This window comes from Nelumbo lutea, chromosome 3 (genome assembly GCF_056320005.1).
Source record: "Nelumbo lutea isolate HS-2025 chromosome 3, American lotus-T2T, whole genome shotgun sequence".
Taxonomy (NCBI): Eukaryota; Viridiplantae; Streptophyta; class Magnoliopsida; order Proteales; family Nelumbonaceae; genus Nelumbo; species Nelumbo lutea.
Window position 1 is genome coordinate 93,651,772 of NC_142686.1, and position 20,755 is coordinate 93,672,526.

General features: G+C 35.2%; 1 protein-coding gene across 1 annotated transcript; it reads right to left on the reverse strand.

Moving 5' to 3' along the window:
* Positions 1-9,390: 9,390 nt before the first annotated feature.
* On the reverse strand, positions 9,391-11,632 carry LOC148866928 (transcription termination factor MTERF8, chloroplastic-like). Its single transcript, XM_088975707.1, has one exon. It carries the CDS (start codon positions 11,324-11,326, stop codon positions 10,148-10,150), a length of 1,179 nt encoding a protein of 392 aa, XP_088831833.1. The 5' UTR covers positions 11,327-11,632; the 3' UTR covers positions 9,391-10,147.
* Positions 11,633-20,755: the final 9,123 nt, after the last annotated feature.

Consider the following 20,755-nt stretch of genomic DNA (forward strand, 5'->3'; position numbering starts at 1 on the left):
ATAAAGGTTTATACAGATGTTGATTGGGTTGGGAGTATTGACGATAGAAGGTCTACCTCTAGATATTGTGCTTTTGTAGGAGGTAATCTTGTCTCCCCTGGAGGAGTAAGAAATAAAGTGTTGTTTCTCACTCTAATGCTAAAGCTGAATATAGATCTATGGCTAATAGTGTGGCTAAAATCCTATGGCTTAAGTCATTTTTTATGAGTTAGGTATTGCTTATGAGAAGTCCTTAATATTGTATTGTGATAATCAGGATACTATTAATATAGCTCATAATCCGGTACAGCATGACAGAATTAAGCATATTAAAGTAGACTGGCATTTTGTCAGAGATGGTTTCATTTCAAGAAGTGTGTCTTCCGTATATCACCTCTAGCATGCAGCTCGTATATCTTCTCACCATGGCTGTTTCAAGGAAGTAGTTAGAGGGTGACCTATGCAAGTTGGGAATGACAAATATCTATTCCCAACTTGAGGGGGAGTGTAGAGAACACTGATGTGGATCCCACTGGTGTGGTCCCCACTGTGTTCGTATGGCAATATATTTCTATTAGTTATGTCAGTGTTAGTTAATAGTTATTTCAGTTTGTTATTTCAACTTTATTATTAGTTTATTTTCCATGTAAGCAATAAGGGCAATTCAGCCATTTTACAATTAGTTAATATATATATATATATATATATATATATATATATATATATATATATATATATATATATATATATTTTAAGAGTGGGTCGGCTGAAGTCAAGACCAACCCTCTTTCTTTTCAAGATTTCTTCGTGCGCTTTTTCTCTTCTTCTCTTCTGCAATTTCTTCATTCTTTTTCTTTAAACTCAAGACTGATTGTAGACTATATATATATATATATATAAATTTTAAGAGTGGGTCGGCTGAAGTCAAGACCAACCCTCTTTCTTTTCAAGATTTCTTCGTGCGCTTCTTCTCTTCTTCTCTTCTGCAATTTCTTCATTCTTTTTCTTTAAATTCAAGACTGATTGTAGACTTGATAGTCTTGATCAATTACTGCTTGTCTTCAAAATCAAGAAAAATAATTAGCGATTGATCGTTTTCTTTGAAGTTTGACATCTGAAAATACAATAATTATATTAATAGGTATATTGGTATTTGTGAAATTTTATTTCCTCCGAACTTTGAATGCAGAATGCAAAGAATATTGTTTTGAATTCTGAATTGTGAAAATGATCAAATATCCATTTTGACTCCATATATGGAAGTTTTTGTTTGTCTTTTTGGGGGTATCATTGGAAAACAAAAAGTTGTATGATTACACTTTAAAGTTAAAAGGAATGATTACCTTTTTCTTCTTAAAGTTAAAAGATTCCTCTTAAGAAATAAGAGTTAAGAGGAAACGAATAGGCCCTTAGTATGTGTTTGGTTCTGCTTGCATTTTTTCATTCAACATTTGGATTTTATTTGTTTGCAAAACCAAGAAAGGTAATAATTATAATCGTTTATGACAACTAGGTGCAACTAGGCACCACATCAGTATAACAGTAAAAAAATGCCTAACCATTTAAGAAAGCTTTAAAAAATAACCTCCCCAAACGGTAGGCGTGCATAAAAACCGAAGTCACCTTTTGCTATTCTCAATGCATATAAAAGAGCGTGTAAGGGAAATTGTTGAAGTGGTGCCTATGTGGTAGTGTTTAGAGGGTGTTTGGAACCGTGGGCATTTATTCAATAAACATTCCCACATAGGCACCACTTCAGCAGTTTCCCTCTTGTGTGCTTTTTCTCTTCTTATTCTCTTCTGCAATTTCTTCATTATTTTTCTTTTAAACTCAAGACTGATTGTAGTCTTAATAGTCTTGATCGACTACTGTTTGTCTTCAAAATCAAGAAAAATAATCAGTGACTAATCATTTGCTCTGAAGTCTGACATTTGAAAGTACAATAATTATATTAAGAGGTATATTGGTATTTGTGAACTTTTATTTCCTCTGAACTTTGAATGCAAAATGCAAAGAATGTTCTGAATTCTGAATTGTGAAAATGATCAAATATCCATTTTGACTCCATATATAAGAGTTTTTGTTTGTCTTTTTAGGGGTATCATTGGAAAACAAAAAGTTGTATGATTACACTTTAAGAGATAAGAGATAAGAGGAAATGGACAACCATTTTTTTTTCTTAAAGTTAAAAGATTCCTCTTAAGAGATAAGAGTTAAGAGGAAACAAATAGGCCTTTAGTATGTGTTTGGTTCCGTTTACATTTTTTCATTCAACTTTTGGACTTTATTTGTTTGCAAAACCAAAAAAGGTAATAATTATAATCGTTTATGACAATTAAGTGCAACTAGGCACCACATCAGTATAACAGTGAAAAAACGCCTAACTGTTTAAGGAAGCTTTAAAAAATAACCTCCCCAAATGATAGGCGTGCATAGAAACCGAAGTCACATTTTGCTATTCTCAATGCATATAAAAAGAGCATGTGAGGGAAATTGCTGAAGTGGTGCCTATGTGGCAGCGTTTAGAGGGTGTTTGGAGCCATGGGCATTTATTGAATAAACATTTCCACATAGGCACTACTTCAGCAATTTCCCTCTCATGTGCTTCTTCTATTATTCTCTTCTGCAATTTCTTCATTCTTTTTCTTTTAAACTCAATACTGATTGTAGCCTTGATCGACAACTGTTAGTTTATCTTCAAAATCAAGAAAAATAATTAGTAATTGATCGTTTGCTATGAAGTCTGACATTTGAAGTATAATAATTACATTAAGAGGTATATTGGTATTGGTGAACTTTTGTTTTCTCTGAACTTTGAATGCAGAATGCAAAGAATGTTGTTCTGAATTCTGAAAATGATCAAATATCCATTTTGACTCCATATATGAGAATTTTTGTTTATCTTTTTGGGGGTATCATTGAAAAACAAAAAGTCGTATGTTTATACTTTAAGAGATAAGAGATAAGAGGAAATAGACAACCATTTTTTTTCTTAAAGTTAAAAGATTCCTCTTAAGAGATAAGAGTTAAGAGGAAACGAATAGGCCCTTAGTATGTGTTTGGTTCCGCTGATGTTTTTTCATTCAACATTTGGACTTTATTTGTTTGCAAAACCAAGAAAGGTAATAATTATAACCGTTTATGACAACTAGGTGCAATTAGGCACCACATTAGTATAACAGTGAAAAACGCCTAACCGTTTAAAGAAGCTTTAAAAAATAATCTCCCCAAATGGTAGGCGTGCATAAAAATCGAAGTCACCTTTTGCTATTCTCAATACATATAAAAGAGCATGTAAGGGAAACTGCTGAAGTAGTGCCTATGTGGCAGCGTTTAGAGGGTGTTTGGAACTATGGGCATTTATTCAATAAACATTCCCACATAGGCACCACTTCATAAGTTTTCCTCTCGTGTGCTTATTCTCTTCTTCTTCTTCTCTTCTACAATTTCTTCATTCTTTTTTTTTTAAACTCAAGACTGATTGTAGTCTTGATAGTCTTGATCGACTACAGTTTATCTTTAAAATCAAGAAAAATAATTAGTAATTGATCATTTGCTTTGAAGTCTGACATTTGAAGTATAATAATTACATTAAGAGGTATATTGGTATTGGTGAACTTTTGTTTTCTCTGAACTTTGAATGCAGAATGCAAAGAATGTTGTTCTGAATTCTGAAAATGATCAAATATCCATTTTGACTCCATATATGAGAATTTTTGTTTGTCTTTTTGGGGGTATCATTGAAAAACAAAAAGTCGTATGTTTATACTTTAAGAGATAAGAGATAAGAGGAAATAGACAACCATTTTTTTTCTTAAAGTTAAAAGATTCCTCTTAAGAGATAAGAGTTAAGAGGAAACGAATAGGCCCTTAGTATGTGTTTGGTTCCGCTGATGTTTTTTCATTCAACATTTGGACTTTATTTGTTTGCAAAACCAAGAAAGGTAATAATTATAACCGTTTATGACAACTAGGTGCAATTAGGCACCACATTAGTATAACAGTGAAAAACGCCTAACCGTTTAAAGAAGCTTTAAAAAATAATCTCCCCAAATGGTAGGCGTGCATAAAAATCGAAGTCACCTTTTGCTATTCTCAATGCATATAAAAGAGCATGTAAGGGAAACTGCTGAAGTGGTTCCTATGTGGCAGCATTTAGAGAGTGTTTGGAACTGTGGGCATTTATTCAATAAACATTCCCACATAGGCACCACTTCATAAGTTTTCCTCTCATGTTCTTCCATACGCATCGAGAATAGCAAAAGGTGACTTCGGTTTCTATGTATGCATACCGTTTGGGAATGCTATTTTTTAAAGCTTCGTTAAATGGTTAGGTGTTTTTTCACTACTATGCTAATGTGGTGCCTAGTGGTGCCTAGTGGTGCCTAGTTGTTATAAACGGTTGTAATTATTACTTTTCTCGGTTTTGCAAGCAAATAAAATACAAATGTTGAATGAAAAATATGTAGATGATCCAGACCCAACTAACTTGAAAAATGGTCTATAACCCTTTATAATAGAGAGGGGAATGTCAATGTAATAGAGAACGTAGTAGGGCTATAAAACACTTTGTAATAGAGAGAGAGATGTTGGAAAGTGAATGAGATTAGAAACCTCTTCCTAAGGAGGTAACTAATAAAATTCTAAATATAAAACAGTCACCCAATGGATGGGAAGACAAAGTGGTCTGTAGCCCTTGTAGTTTTGTTTTGTTTTGTTTTGTTTGTTTTTCAATTAAATCAACATATTTTTTTGGCTTCCCAATCAAGTGTGAATGATCTAGACCTAGTCAGAAGTAGTGATAAGTCCAAAGCTTTATGGAATGCTTTAAATTCTAAATATAAAACTGTCACCCAATAAATGGGAAGACAAAGTGGTCTGTAGCCCTTGTAGTTTTGTTTTGTTTGTTTTTCAATCAAATCAACATATTTTTTTGGCTTCTCAATCAAGTGTGAATGATCTAGACCTAGTCAGGAGTAGTGATAAGTCCAAAGCTTTATGGAATGCTTTATGGAGCCTACCTATTCCACCAAAGATTAAATAATTTCTATAGAGATGTTGCATAAATGGATTAGTCGTCCAAAAGAATCTTTTTAGCAGAAAAATTATTCAATCTCCTCTTTTTCATTGTGACAGAGCAAGATGTATTTGGTTTGGATTGGGTTTGGGTTTTAGAGTTGATTATATTGATGCTAATACCTCTTTTGATTGTTGGCTTGAGCCTTTGCTTCTAGAAAAAAGTTTTCATTCTCATGGTTTTGTGCAGAAAGGCATCTTGAGCCCATGGGAATTATAGAAAATTTGAAATTCCTTTGTTTTGAAGAAATCATTTCAGATCTTACAAGGTTATTTGTACTATTAATAGGTCAATAGTAGAGATATATCTAACATCGCATCAAGGATTGGAAAAATCTTCAAAATTTGATTGTGAAGGTGGTCCTTTTTTGCTGGATCTCATCAAGAATTGGCTCTCTGAAGATGAACGTTAATGGTAGTTCTTTGTCTCCAAATAAAGGCTCTTTTGGTTTTATTGCAAGAGACAATGTTAATTCGTGTGCTATATCTTGAGGTGGAACTTGATAACTTGCAATTGGTTAAGCTTCTCTTTGAGCCAGAAAAATACTCTCACCAAGATCTAGTTTTCATCATAAATGATATTTCAAAGATTAATGAGAATCTCTCTTTTTGGTTTTGTTGGGTTCCTCGTAAAGCTAATGTGGCAACACACGGTTTAGCAGAATTGGGCTTTCTGAGCTTTCATTCTGGATGGACTCAGAGTTTCCAATTTGTTTTTTCTTTTATTTTTCACTCATGACTTGTCTTAGTTTCTTTTTATTTTTGGTAGTTTTTTGGGTAGTTTTCTTTTTCTTTTGTTTTTTTAGTTCTAGAAGTTTCTTTGTCTATTGGGTTGTTATTTAATGAAGATCGTTTTTTACCAAAAAAGGCTAAAATTAGAGGAACACAAACAAACTATGGTATTTGTGGAGTTGATAGGAATGTGGATAAATTAGAATTGAAAGGGAAGATCAAGGTTGTGTTTGGTACTAATGTTGTTTATATCTTCAAAATTTTGAGTTGATCAATACAATTTGGTAAGAGATATGTATTGTTACATCGCATATCCCACACATGCATTTTTAAGATATGCTTTTGTCCACTATAAACAGCATAGGATTATATGCCATATTAATCAACCCAAAACATTTATGGTAGAAACAACAATGATACCAAACACAACCTAAATAGATTGTGGTATGTTTATAAAGAAACAATGAAACCAAAGACAACCTAAATAGATAGTGGCAATGTGGCATGTTCATAATGATGGAGGTCTTACGAGATAAGGTTATCAACAATGTTGATTGTCATGATGTCAAATTTGGTTTTAGATTAAGGGCATAGAACTGAGTAAAAATAGAACCCCGGTGACTCATTCCTTCTTTGTTGATGATTTCCTTCTATAAAAGAAATGAAACTTTTGCTGCACAGTTTCAAGAGGCCTCATGATAGCTAAGAAATTAATATCATTGAACCAAGTCTCTTAATGAGTAAAAATGTCTATGAATTCAAACGAAATTCATTCATACATCATGAAATGAAGAGGTGGGTGGGAAGAAAAACGACTGTTGATTTCCGATATTTGAAAGGGAAGTTGCAAACTAGCCTCTTGGAAATCTAAATTACTGTCACAGGCAAGAAGGAAGAACAACTTTAGTTATGGTAGTCATGCAAGCATTCCAAATTTTTTTTTTTGAAAATAAACATAAATGTACAACACACAACGGGGGGTAGTACATCCCCAAAAGATAGCATAAAAATAAGAAGAGAAAAGGGAAGAAAAAAGATGCTAAAATCTAGAGAAGAAGAAGAAGAAGAAAGAGCCTCTCGAGCCAGCCAGTCAGCTGTGATTTACTTCTCTGTAGACATGTTGATAGTGAAGATCTCCATCGAATAGATCCCTCTTCCGTAAGCAGCTTGAGATAGTACTTTCTATCTTCCAAGGAACATCCACCTTTCTTTTAAGGCAGGAGATGACAAGAGACGAATCTCCTTCAGTGATGATAGAAAACCCCCTATAGTTTGTAGTTAGCACATGGGCTTCCCATGCCGCCCATGCTTAAGCCTGGTTAATGGAACAAGTACCAAGTTTATATGCTTTGACCACTAACACCTTACCATAATGGTCCCGGACAATACAGGCCACCGAACATTTTCCATCACTATTGCGAAAGGCATAAAAGTTTATCTTAACAAAACCATATTTTGGAGCTTTCCAACTACTTTGATTCCACCTCTTGTGAGAAGCGATAGATGTACTGAATTTATTCCCATAAAAAATTTACATGAACATATTTAGCGCTTTATCTAAAATTTTTGGAATGGAATTAATACCCCCCATTGAAGTTTTGGAGTTCCTATTTTTCCAGATCACCCATAAAATAAAAGCTAGTTTTTCCTTGACGAAAAGAGTTTTGCTTTATTCTTTGGTGCACATTCTTATCCACCAGTCCCTTAGATTTTCATTTTCCTTTGGCCCTTCCAAGGGAGTGTTTAAAATTAGCCAAACTTGTTTTGTGTGAACACAAACTTTAAAAGTGTGTGTAGTATCTTTCTCAAGCCCACAAAAACTACAAGATCCATAAATATTAAGACCTTTTTTCCTTAGGCGGCTTTTAGTAGGCAGTCTATTATTAAACAAAAAAAATATAAATGCATTTATCTTTGGAGGGCATTTCAAATTCCAGATGCTATTCAACCAATTAAAGTTGTTAGGAGAATTTGATGAAGAGGAACATTTGAGTAAATAAGCTGATTTGATAGAGAAGGTCCCCTTAGGATTGCACCCCCAGACCCTTCTATCCTTCATGTTATTAGGGGCAATATGAATAGTCTTTATGTTTTTCCAAACATTTTCAGATACCTCATTCTTAATTTTGTCTTCCTTCCAACAATATGGGTGCCATAATATTACCTCAAAATTCACAAATGAATTAATTGAAAATAATCCAAAGGGACTTATGGTGGTATGGTGGTTTGGTGACTGCTAATTGAACCAGTTGGATTAATCTCTGACAAATATTTAAAGGAGTATATCTTCTCTACAAAAGCCAAAACTGCCTCCTCATCTTGTGGAAACAAGTGCTGAAAGTAGTGGAGCTGAAACACAATTTCATTTGACAAGTTAAGAGTGGGTCAAAACTATCAATATATGATCCCTTGATGCCATATTCACATCATGTTTATAACATGAGCTCAAAATGATAATGCCCCTAGTAAGGTAATAGAAAGTTCAGCATCTGTTAAATGATAATTGTACTTGGAGAAAGGACTTGATTCACTTACTACCACAAGTAGTAACTAAAAGTATACTTAAGACTGCCAAATCCTCTTTTATGTCAATACCAAATTTTGTGGAAGCCAATGAAAAACTATAAATTCATAGTTAAGTTGTCTATATTTCCTATAATTAGAATCAACTCTCAACTTCATCTGCTCTCTGCTCTCCTAAATTGGAACCTAATCTAGAAAGCATTAGTGCCATTTTAACTCCACATGTTTTTCTTGAAAGCTGCCTGGGGCGGAATTCAAACCAATGATTGACTCGATTTCCTTAATGAAGATGATTTGTCTACATCCTTTGCAACACCCACGAGAAAACTTTCGACCACATTTTTTCTCACATGTTCATTTTCAAGAGCAATTTGGATGTCATTGCACATAGACATTAGCCTAGAGGACACAACAAGCTTAAAATTACACAAAATCTTCTCAAATTGGTGGTCAATCAAATTGAATCATCCATCAAAATCTGGTAAGCAGCAATGCTATGCTTGCAAAAATTCGTCATTATGCTTAAACACATTCTAGGTATATACTTAGTTAAGTATGTTTTTTTTTTTTTTTTGAATGCAAATATTATGAGTGTCAATAGAGAAAACAACCAACGCATGCTCTAGCTTATGCATCTTGTCAGAGGGCTGAAAGAGCCCTTATATACTGAATATGAGTCTTCATGTACATCACCTTCATGAGCTAATAGAATTATCTTTTTTGGCTTAATTTTTTTTTTTTGGAAAAAGGTAAAGTAATTTTACAATATTTGTATTCCAAGAGTTGTTTTTATCTAAAAACCAACATTTTGATGATTTCAAAAACATGAATTGTTTTTGGAACAAAACCAACTTGTTCTTGCTTCTCCAAACAAAGACAAGGTTCAAGAACATGTGTTTGGTTTTTTGCCAATGAGGCAATTTCAAAAACAAGTGAAAGCAAAAACATTCATGTTGTAGAACACCAAAATTAGACCACAATTTTTATGTCAAATGCTAAACTTTTTGAAATCGAAGTTGCAGTTCAATTTTATAAACCCGTTTTCTGCTTACTTTTCTTGCTTATTGCAGTAGAGATCAATAAACTAGAATATAATCAAATAGAGGTCAATAAACTGGAATATAATCAAATAGTTGCATCCTAAGAGCCAATATTTTCCTGATGCAGAGGTCAATGAAATGATTTTACAAGTTACACTCATCAATGGATGAAATTATGCTGTCCCCTAGAAAAAAATAAATTGAAACCACTACTCTGTAGAATGGTTTAAAGTATCAATATGCTTATGTGTATCAAATTGGGAATTGAAGATACAATTCAAAGCTATAAACAGTCTAAATTCTACAACCCACTGGTTTCCTCAAGAAGTGACTTTCTATTGGTACTTGGTTAAGAACTTCAAGAGGTCCCTGCTCAATTTCAAAACTACAATCACACTGAGATCCTTGCTTGACAAATATATGAAACAAAACAGTCCTTTGCATACAATGCTTATGGACTTCGTCTTCTCTTCTGCAGTTCTGCTACCAAATCTTTGGGTAGGGGTGAGGAAGATGGAGACAAGATTGAATCCCCCCAGTTCACTGGTAAGTACATCTATATTCACTGATTTAATAAGCTGAGACAACTGGAGGAAAAAAAAAAAAAAAGATGGAGACAAGGTTCTCAGCGGTTTGTAGCGGAGACCTGGGATCAAATCCCGCTGTCACCAGGATTGGGGGATTATGGGTTTGGGTGAATGGACTACAAACAGAAAAAGTAGAATGTTATGAAACTGGGAAACGTTGGGGACTGAAAAGTCTTAAAGAAATCTATAAACTTGTTCACTGAAACTTCTTCAGCTGTCCATTTCCACAAACCCTTTGATTAGTTCTAAGCAGTCCATCTCACCTTCAAATATCTTCAGTAGCTGTGGAATTTCCTTCTGGTATCTAATTACAAACTTGTTCATGAAACGACTCTTACTTAACAAGAGAGCTTGAACCACGCTGATATCCTTGTTAACAAGTCCCTTTGATAGCAAAACTTGTATGATTGAATACCATGGAATCATCCTCTTCTCCAAGCTAAAATGGAGAAGTATTGGGTTTTTGGCAATAAATGATGGTTCCAAGCCCATTTTGTTGATCAGAAAATCGATCGCTCTTGTTATCTTCTTCTCCGAAAGTGCCAGACAATAAGGATGCTTTTTTATCATTGAGGTAATCTCATCCTCAGAACAACCATATCTCTTATAGATATCCAATTTTCTTTCCCTCGTTGATTTGCCAATCCTTATCATTACAGAAACTGCACGAGCAAAAGCTAACTTTGAAGGGTCGATCCCAAGGTCCTTAATTTCTTTGACATTCTTCTTGAACAGATCAAGTGGCCTCAAAAATGACTGAGGGTGAGTCCTTACAGTGCTGGAGATGAATCGTTCAGGCACACCAAGATCACGAAGGATAGTGATGTTGTCGTCCATACGCTTCTGTTGAGACGATTCAAAAGCCCACCTCAAGCGTTTGAGAACGGTGATAACATTGTTGCTTGTGTGAACTATGCTCTTAAGATACTCAAAAGAAGGTATAATTTGGTTTTTTAAGCTATATGCCAATATACCCGAGTGTCGACAGAGAATCTTTTGAAGGTCAGGTCGAGAAAACCCTACAGAATGAAAGAACGCAAATTTGGGCTTAAGGATTTTCTCCGGATCAATTACGAGAAGCGTTGGCCGATTTCTGATGAGCTTGGAGATTTGGGAATTGGTAAATCCGTAATCCCTGAGGAAGGAGAGGACCGAGTCTGGTTTCTCGACGGTTTCAAAATGGACCAACTTGGATGCAGATACGGCAGCTTCCTTGGAAAATCCACATGAGTTTATGAGGTAAGATACGGTAAAAGAATGAGCATCTGTTGAGGTTGAGATGCGTTTCTGAGAAGCATTTTGAAGAAAACCCAGATGGAGATGGTTGGTCGACAAGTCTCCAGCACTCCTAACGTGGCGTAGCCTTCTAGCGCAAAGAAGAAGAAACATGATTCAGGGAGAAATTAGAAGTTTTGATGAAATGTTACCTCTGTTGATGAAAGAATCTAATAGAGAACTCCAATCTTTCCTGAGATTTGAACTCCATTCCGCTGGATAGAATAATAAGAAAATTAGGAAAATGCGAACAGCCCTAAACCCTCAAACATCAAAAACAAGTTGTCAGGGTTTACGGTAAGAGACCACAGTTTACACTGTCCAGGGCCCAAGTTAGGCCTTATATGGAGCTCTGGTCTGGGAGATCTCTCTCCGCTAGGGATGGCAATTTTTTCTTATGACAAAACTTGTATTATGCGGAAAACGCAATTTTGCCCTTGGAGCTAATGAAAGGGATCTTCAACTTAAAAAAAAGCAACCGTACAAGCTGATAATAGGAAATGCTGATGTTTTAGTATTGAACTTAAAAAACTCAAAAAACAAAAAATTACAAGTGGATTCCACTAAATAAAATAAAAAATATTTAATGTATAATCATAAATATTGAAAATAATATATAATTAAGTGGGTCACACTCGAATTTTTCTTTTTTAAGTGAAAAATAATAGGTGTGCACCACTTGAAATTTCTTTTGTAAAGAGAAAAATAATAGATGGATCATTCTTCTTCTTCTTCTTTTTCTTCTTCTTCATGCTTTCATGTATTCATCCGCTGCAAGAACCCAAACCAGTAGCATTGGTTTGGCATGATACACCAACAAGTATTACTAGGGAAGAGTTGTTGAACGGTCTTATCTATCGGAAATTGGGGTCACTAAAACTTGGAGGAGAAGCCTTAGGCATGTCTGAAGACACTGTCTTTAGGGTTACAGGCAAATATGTTCTTAGGATACAACAGAGCCTTGAGCGAGAATCTGCAACTAGAAAAGTTGAAGAGTCTCCGAATAAACCTTCTATGAGACAATAATAGATCGAACTGAGAGAGACAAGAGTGATTTCAAAAAACTTGTATGTGCATTTGTTTGATTCACACTCCTTAAATAATTCCTAAAGAGTCATGGGGCAGAGGAAGGTGTTGGTTCAGAAAAAGCTCAAAAAGATAGTTAATAGTTAATGACTGTTAAATTTGAATAGTGCCTCTTGTTCACACCTGATCAAATCGTGATTGGTGAAACATCAATGGTCAACCTCGTACCAAAAGTCAAATCCACCCTTCGTGTGCCACAATAAATATGTCATTAACATAAAGACATACAATCACACCACAGTTTTTGGTAAACTTTAAGTAAGTTTGAGAAAAGTGCACATCTAAAACACCTCATTGCATCGCACATATGCGTGCATGCATGCACACGTGTTGCATGGTAGTAAGCTTCCATTCTTTCCTCTTTATTTCTAAAGTGTAAATAAGCTCTTATTTAAAAACTTTGCATTGTCCATAACTTTGCAAACTAAAAGGTCCTTATTGTTCACCTGATCAGGATTAATATTATCTATAATTAGGGTATTTTCTACCCAAATATCTCCACAAATAAGACACTCCTATTGCCAAATATTCTAGCCAGAACTAGTCTTAATAAGATCACAATTAGATAAGATGCCTCTCTAAACCTAAGAGATTCTGCTTTTTACTTTAACCTCCCAAAAATTCTTCTTCTTATTAAGATACTTATTAGCAAAGGTTATCCTGTTTAGTCAAAAGTTTCCATCCAAGCTTAGCTTGGCAAGCCTTATTGAACCATCTAAGATTCTTGACCTAAAGGGCCCCCAGGCCTTGGACGTGCACACTCTATTCCAACTAGCAAGAGGACTAGCTTCCTATTATTAAAATTCGACAAGATAAAGTCCCTATGTAGTTTGTCAACCTCATCAGTCACATTATTAGACATGACCCACTTTACAGCTCTATCCACCCTCCTCAACCCCGATAGAGACAAGGATGGAGACTGCTTTGGGGAATGACATCCCTACCCTGCCCCGACATCAATTATATATTTATTAAATATTACTCATATTAAATATTATATATATATATATATATGATATTATTTATATTATATATCGAAATATAATACTATTTATGTTCTAAATTTTTCTCTATTTTAAATAAATTTATTTTTCAAAAAATATTGTTAATTAAAATTTTAAGAGATTTGCGTCCCCATGAGAAACCCATCTCCTTGTGGATCAGGGATAGAAGATAACTTTTATCCCCAACGGGGATCGAGGCCAGGGACGGGGATTATTTTCAAAATCGGGGTCAAGAATGGGGAATATGATTCCCGCCCCATTGCCTTTTCTATTCTCCACAACCATGACCAGGGCATAGAGTCATTGGACAATGCACCCATTGCAGATAAAGTATAAATGCAAATATATAGAGTGCATTTTGGTCCATACAAATGTAAAGTTGGTTTAATTTTGCATTGATAAATTTACTTTCTTGTCAAACGATTTTTTAGTTGCAATGGACATAAACACGATTTAACATTAATCACTTAGTGCAAATATTTACTTCATTTCTTTTGATGTAAAGTTACCTCTCATTTTGGGTGTAAAAATGCCTTGGAATTGTGCTTTCTGTCATTGTCAACACATAAATGCATTGTTGCCAAACAATAGCAACACTGAATCAGAGTGCATATATGCACTGAGCCAGGCTTTACACTCTTTCGAAATGCAGCCTAAACTTTCCTCTCTCTCTCTCGTTTTGCATTTATCACACTTCTCTTATTTAATATTCTCAATATATAATATTTAAGACCTGTCCAACTTTTTTACATTTTCTCTATTTTATTTATTTTGATAGTTTTTATAATTTAATTTGTGATATCATGGATTCATGGGTTAACTTCGCTTGACCCATGAACTGTAGGCCTACCACTTAGACGAGAAAAATTGCTTGAGTGTTTTGGGTGAATTTTAAAAACCTTAGTTTATATGGATGCACGTGTGCAATGGCTGAATGGAAGTGGAAAAAGAAATGTAGAAAAAAATGCAGGAGATGTATTTTTTTGGCATTTTGGTGATACGCCTCAATCCCCCATAGGGGTCATTTGAATAATGCAGCACCATAATAAACAATCCCCTCTGCAAAGTCGGTGGTTGCAGGAATCAAACCCACATCTTGTTGGGACAAACCGGCTAATGCACCAACTTGGAGTATGGAAATCAAGAGATTCATGATGGGATTTTCCTACATTTAGGGCCCATTTGGTTCCTTGGAATAGGTGCTTGGAATAAGAATCAAAATGGAACCGCTTGTTTGGTCATAACGGGATTCTCCCATATAGGAGAATGGACATTCTAGGCTCCCCCCTTGGAAATGGAATTAACAATCTAGAGTCTATTAAGAAGTAAAGATCTCTTGACAAAATACTCATGTGAACGTCGAAAAAATTCGGCTGTTCACTTCATGACCGAATAGATGGAACCACTACCCATCAAATTAAAAAATTAGGAGTGATGGGCCTTACAGGGTTGGAGTGAGCTTTGGAAAGTTCATGGTCGGCTCAAAGAAATGGAGTAGCCACCCATCTTTTAGAGGAAATGGACACTCATTTTTAGATTTGAAAATCGATTTACTTGCTTTGATAGTGACTCCATTCTTCGTTAGGAAATGCACCTAATCAAGAGATTTTGGATCCTATGGATTGGGAGATGGAAGGTGTTAGGCACCCCTCTCTCTAAGCTTCTATAGCAGCCCAAAACGGGAATTGTTTAAATCAAGCAAAAATGCTCCCGACTTTACTCAAAATTGATTTGAGGTGATGTTATCGGATCTTAAGTATTAATTTCCCTAAGACCCTCGCCTCTCAACTTCTTTTTCTGAATCTAAATGAGATTGGGAATGCAAGTTTTCTATGGTTTTTGGACTCCAAGCAACTTAGAACTGAACTGAGAACAAAGATTACAAATTTAGGTTCAAATGTTAAAAGGAGAGACTTCCCTCTCGTGTACAACCTTGATAGAAGTTTTCTAGTAGTCGAACTAAACAAAAGAGTGGTTGGATGAACTCGAAAGTGGTTTGAAACTATTGAATGCTTGGAGGTTTTGTACGAATTTCAAGTCTGAAATACTGTAGAATGAATTTGGAATTTCGGGTTCAAATGCTTAGGGGTTTTCTCATAAACAGAGCACCTACGGGAATTGGGAATATTTCTTGGATCTTTCCTTTGTTTTTTTCTCTTTCTTCATCCCTGAGGTTCTCTCTCCTTCTCACTTTCTCCTCTCTCTTGAGCTCAAGTTGGATCAATATTTATAGAGAAAGGAAGGGGGAAGTTATGAAATTCATCCAATCACAAGGCTTGGACTTCAAGAAAGCTTTTACAAGAAAATTGATAAGGATTTTTCAAAAAAAAAAATGGTGATCAATCAACTTTTCCTCTTTGATGAAAGATTATCTTTGATTTAGGGGTGGTTTTCAATGAGAGCTTGGGACGTTCTTGTCATGACAGTCTTGTATTTGGGACTGTCATTAGCAGAAAATCTAAATTTAATAAACTTTTAAATGTGGTTTTATGGGCTTTTTGGGTATATTAGGCTTAATTTCATTAGTTCAGGTGTTTGAACAGGTTAAGAATGGGTCTGACATTAGCCATCTCCCTTTTGAGGTTTCAGGTTGGGACAAATGAGGTAGCGATTTGATCTGGTGTGTCAAAATGATATATTCTTAGTTTAATAGTCAAACATGTGAATTAGGATGTGAAGTTTGAAGTTCTAGGTTTTTTTGGATCTCTAAACACAATGGTGAGGTCTGATTGGCCAAATAGGGTCGAGATAATGGAGATCTAGGGATGACAAGTTTAGATCATGATAGTCTTGTATTTGTGGTTGTTTGTGGCAGAAAATGTAAATTTAATGAACTTTAAAACGTGATTTTGTCTTTTCTTAATTTTAAGTGGGGTATTTTTGGGTTTGTAGGCTTTTGAGTCTATTAGGCTCAATTTCATTAGTCCAAGTGTTTGAACAAATTAGGCTCAATTTCATTCCATCTCCCTTTTAGGTTTGAGATTGGGACAAATGAGGTGGCAATTTGATCTAGTGTGTCACAATGACACCTTCCTAGTTTAATAGTTAAATGGGTGAATTAGGGTGTGAAATTTGAAGTGCCAGGTTTTTTGGGTCTCTAAACATAGTGGTGATGTCTAATTGGCCAAATAGGGTCGGGATGATGAAGATCTATGGCTGATAAGTTAAAATTAATGGAATTTGCTGAAATAAAATCTTTACTTGATGAATGGTCAAATGGGGGAATTTTGGGATGAAATTTGGTGGTTTATTAGTTAACGAGATGGTTTGAAATTGAATCTCACTTTTTAATGGTCAAATGAAGGAGTTTGGTTATGAAATTTGATGTTCTGAGGTATTTTAGTACTCTAAACACAGTGATGAAGTCTGATTAGTCAAATGAAGTTGGGATGGTGGATGATATGGTCTAATTGATGATATTTGTTGAAATATGATCTAAGCTTGATGATGGGTCAAATGAGAGAGTTTTAGAATGAAATTTGGTGGATAGACACAGATTAAGGCGATGAGTCAAGTGGATGGTTCTGATCTAAAATAAAAATTGTTAAATCTAGGTCTTCTAAATTAGGACCATCAAAATGGAATTTTGGTGCTTTTAAGATGGTCGTTGTAGACTTGTAGTGGGATTCGCTAATTGGTTGTATCTTAATGATCTTGAGGCGATGGATGCTTTGGATCAGAGCTATTAGAAAGGAAGTTGGCATGATTTATGGTGGATGTGTGATTAATTTATAATTTTCCAAGTCTGTAGGCCATATTTGATTGGATGTCGATGTTGATCTTGAGGTTTCCATTTGTCCTGTGGATTGTGTCAAAAGAGAAATTTTTAACTTTGTAAAGTCTCAATTTGATATGGTTGTAATTCCATTTTTGGGGTCTAAAATGAGGATACAAAGAGGTAGGGTGAAGGAACCGAGCAAACATTGGGTGCTAACAATTGGATTTCGTGAAATATTTAGAATTAATAGTGATTCCACACCCTTCGGCCAAGACATGACTAATCTGGGTTAGTCGAGAGAGAGAGAGAGAGGCAAAGGGTTAGGCACCTCTCTTCGGTCAATGCAAAAGCTAGTTCCCTTCTCTGATTTTTTTTTTTTTTTAATTTAACTTTTGTCTAAAAACAAAGAAAAAATGCAGCTCATTGAATTAAGAATCCGTATTCTCTAGAAACTTGGAAGGGTGTTGCTGAGATTGCATCTTCCCCCTCTTTTAGACCAAACCCTTTTTGGATGTAGGGACCTGAGAAAAAGGGTGAGAATCCCCACCCCTTTTTATCAAAATCCCTACCTTCAGACTCAGTTGGTAGGTCTGAGGAGTGGAGAGAACGAGAGAACCCCCCAAATGCTGGAGAATATACGATTCTCACACATAAACTCAATAGCAAGAGCAATGAACTGATTAAGAAGACTATAAGCAACAAAAAAAGATGAAATCAGGAATAAAGTAAATAAATTACCTACTTGACCAGTAGACAAAGCTTTGAACAAAATGGAGAATGAGGTAAAAGATTTATCTCTTGTAGCCTTCAAATAGATTAACAATGTTGATGTTGGTGGTTTCGATTGACTTGGGGTGGTATATGAATGATCTAGATATTTGATTGAATGAATGTCGATGAATTGGTGTTCAAATAGATTAAAGATGTAGAGTAACAATGAATTGGGGTTCAAATGTCGATGGAATGCCAATGGTGATAGTGAGGAAGAGGGAGTTCGGGTATTTCGATGGTTAGGAAGGGAGTAAGACAACAATTGGTGTTCAAACCCTTTATCCATTCTCTCTCTCTCTCTCTCGTTTTGCAATCTTTTAGTTCGGTGGACCCCCTTCTCTTGCCAAAATCGTTCTCCCTCAAAATCTCCCTACTCCCTCTCAGTCTCTCTCTCACTCTCTGTTTTTTTTGCTTCAACTCCACCGAGTTTCCTTTCTATCTATCTCTCTCTCCCCTCTCACTGATTCAATTCTAGTTCCCCCCTCCCCTTCTCATCTGATCCTCTCCTTCTTCGGAATGATGCTCCCATTTATAATGGGAAGGAAGGGGGTTTTCATAAGCTTTCAAAATGAAAAGGGGGCTATTGTTGGTAAGTTCAGATTTGGAGGGACAGCTTGTCAAGTTAGGGTTTTAGAGGTCAAAAAGGGTAATTTGGGGTAAGAAGGGCAATTTGGTAATTTTGGGGGTTTGGGTAATTTGGCAATTTGGGGTTTTAAGGGGTAGGTTTAAAGGGGTATTCAAGTAATTTGGTAAATGAATGTATTTTGTCATTGAAGGGTACTTTGTAATTTAAGGTTTAAAGTATTTTGGTAATTTGGCATGAGGGAGTACTTTGGGGATTTGGAATGAAGGGTATTTTGATAATTTGGTTAAAGGGTATTTTTGAAATTTAGTGAATGAAGGGTATTTTGGTCATTTGGCACGAGGAGTATGTTTAGGCTTTAAGGGTATTTAGTGGGTTCAATGGTGGTTTTTAAGGATTTGGGGCCAAAGATTTGGGTTTTTTGGGTTTTAGAGGGATTGAAATGGTCTGATTGGGTGTTCGAGGGTGAGTTAGGGGCTCAAACGAAGGACCGAACAAAAATTTAGTGTTAACACCCCCAAACCCTAATATTAATAAAATATTATTAAAATAATAATAAGATAATAATGATAAAGTACAAATAAAATATTAATACTATATAATTCAAGTGATAATAAAATAATAAATTATTAATAAACTAACAATAAAATATTTATAATAAAATTCTAATAAATAAATATTAATTATATATTCATAAAGTATTGATAGATTAATAATAAAATACCAAGATATTGATTATTAAATACTAATAAAACAATATTAATAAACTAATACAAAATTGAAAAAAAATTGATTGATTTCGATTCCGACTCCAAATGAACCAAACACCAATGATTGGAATCCAATTTTGATTCCAATTCGAACCATTCCAATTCTGATCCTAACCACACCCAAACGGACCCTTAGTATTGATGACAAAAGATGCTTTTCAATCCCTTCCCTAGTGCACCTAGCTTGCTTTTCTACGAAAAATAATGGTCCTATACTGTGAATTATGTATGAAAAATAGTGGTCTCATTTGATTTATTCATTTGCAATCTTATGTACACATAATGCAGATTAATTGAACATGATGGTTGTGTAGTCGGTTATGGAACGAAAGATATGCCCCAAGCTAGTCATAAAATGCTTGGGGAACCATAGTGCGATGTTGACTGGTTGTGGATCCATGTATTTTATGATTGGTGTGGGGCGTTATAGTTGTCTCTACGCCTCGTTAAATAGTTATTGTGTTCGGTTAATCTCATCACGCCCATGGTGATGCAAAAACCCTAATTATGTAACAAATAACAAATTTGCAGACTTGCATACCTGTTATGTAGATTCAATTTAATGTAGCAGATCTTCAAGAAATTAATCCCAGCTGCAACCTTGCAATTGTTTGGCCTCCAAGATTGATCCACACAAACAGTAGTCATAGTTTCCAATTCTCTACATAGATTACAATCCAAGAGAAGAGGAGAGGGAGAAAGAGGGTTGGACGACTCCAAGATTGTGCTAGCAATCATTTAATAGGTAGGGTTTTACAAAGAGCGTATTCTATAACCCTAGGGACACCCCCTTCTATATCTTATGTAGTTTTCGCTCATTTTCTAATTAGGAAAGGATTTATCCAATAAATCCTCCTAACTACATTTAGGTCCCTCTACTAAGACTCCTCTCTTCTATACTTTGTGTTTTGTCCCTCGATGTGTATGGCCCCTCAAGTTCAATGCTATTAGGTAGTGGCAAATGGTGTCGAACTCCTTCAACATCCCAGATAGAACTTTTTCTAACTAAATTGAATTAAAACTGTTTTGTTCTCCCTTAAATGTGAATAATCAACCATTACTCACAGGGGTTCCACAAACCATGACTAACGCCTAGCAGTATGCCATGGTTATCCTGCAGTTTGAGCCTTTCCATCTCTGATTACCGTATAATCGAATCCTTCTATCATACAATTTCCCAAGAGATCAAAGGATTGTAGTGAATTAGTCAAACCCTACTAGCTCAGTCATATGACCCATCATATGGTGACACTTGGAACTCTCTCTGCATACTATATTGCCTTGGCCAAGGATTTTCTCAGTCTCATCAACTTCAGTTGCACAGGCCATTCTCTTCCCTCATGGATAGTGATAATGTTGTGTATTCACATACATCCATGTATAAAACACCATGGCTGATATGTGCATGTTTAAATCCCTTGGTTAGGGCATTATTTCCACCATCAAACTATAATGCCCCATACACAAAATATCCATGATGCCTCAAGTCTAAGACTATGTATATAACTGTCATAATTAGTTTTAGGGCATACGACTAACAATCTCCCACTTGCACTAAATCCAATCTGACATGCATCTCGTACCCATCTTCTCAAGATGACACTCCAACTA

What these genes read in the sequence shown, in the direction of transcription:
- LOC148866928 (XM_088975707.1), bottom strand. Translation starts at nt 11,326, where the DNA reads ATGTTTCTTCTTCTTTGCGCTAGAAGGCTACGCCACGTTAGGAGTGCT.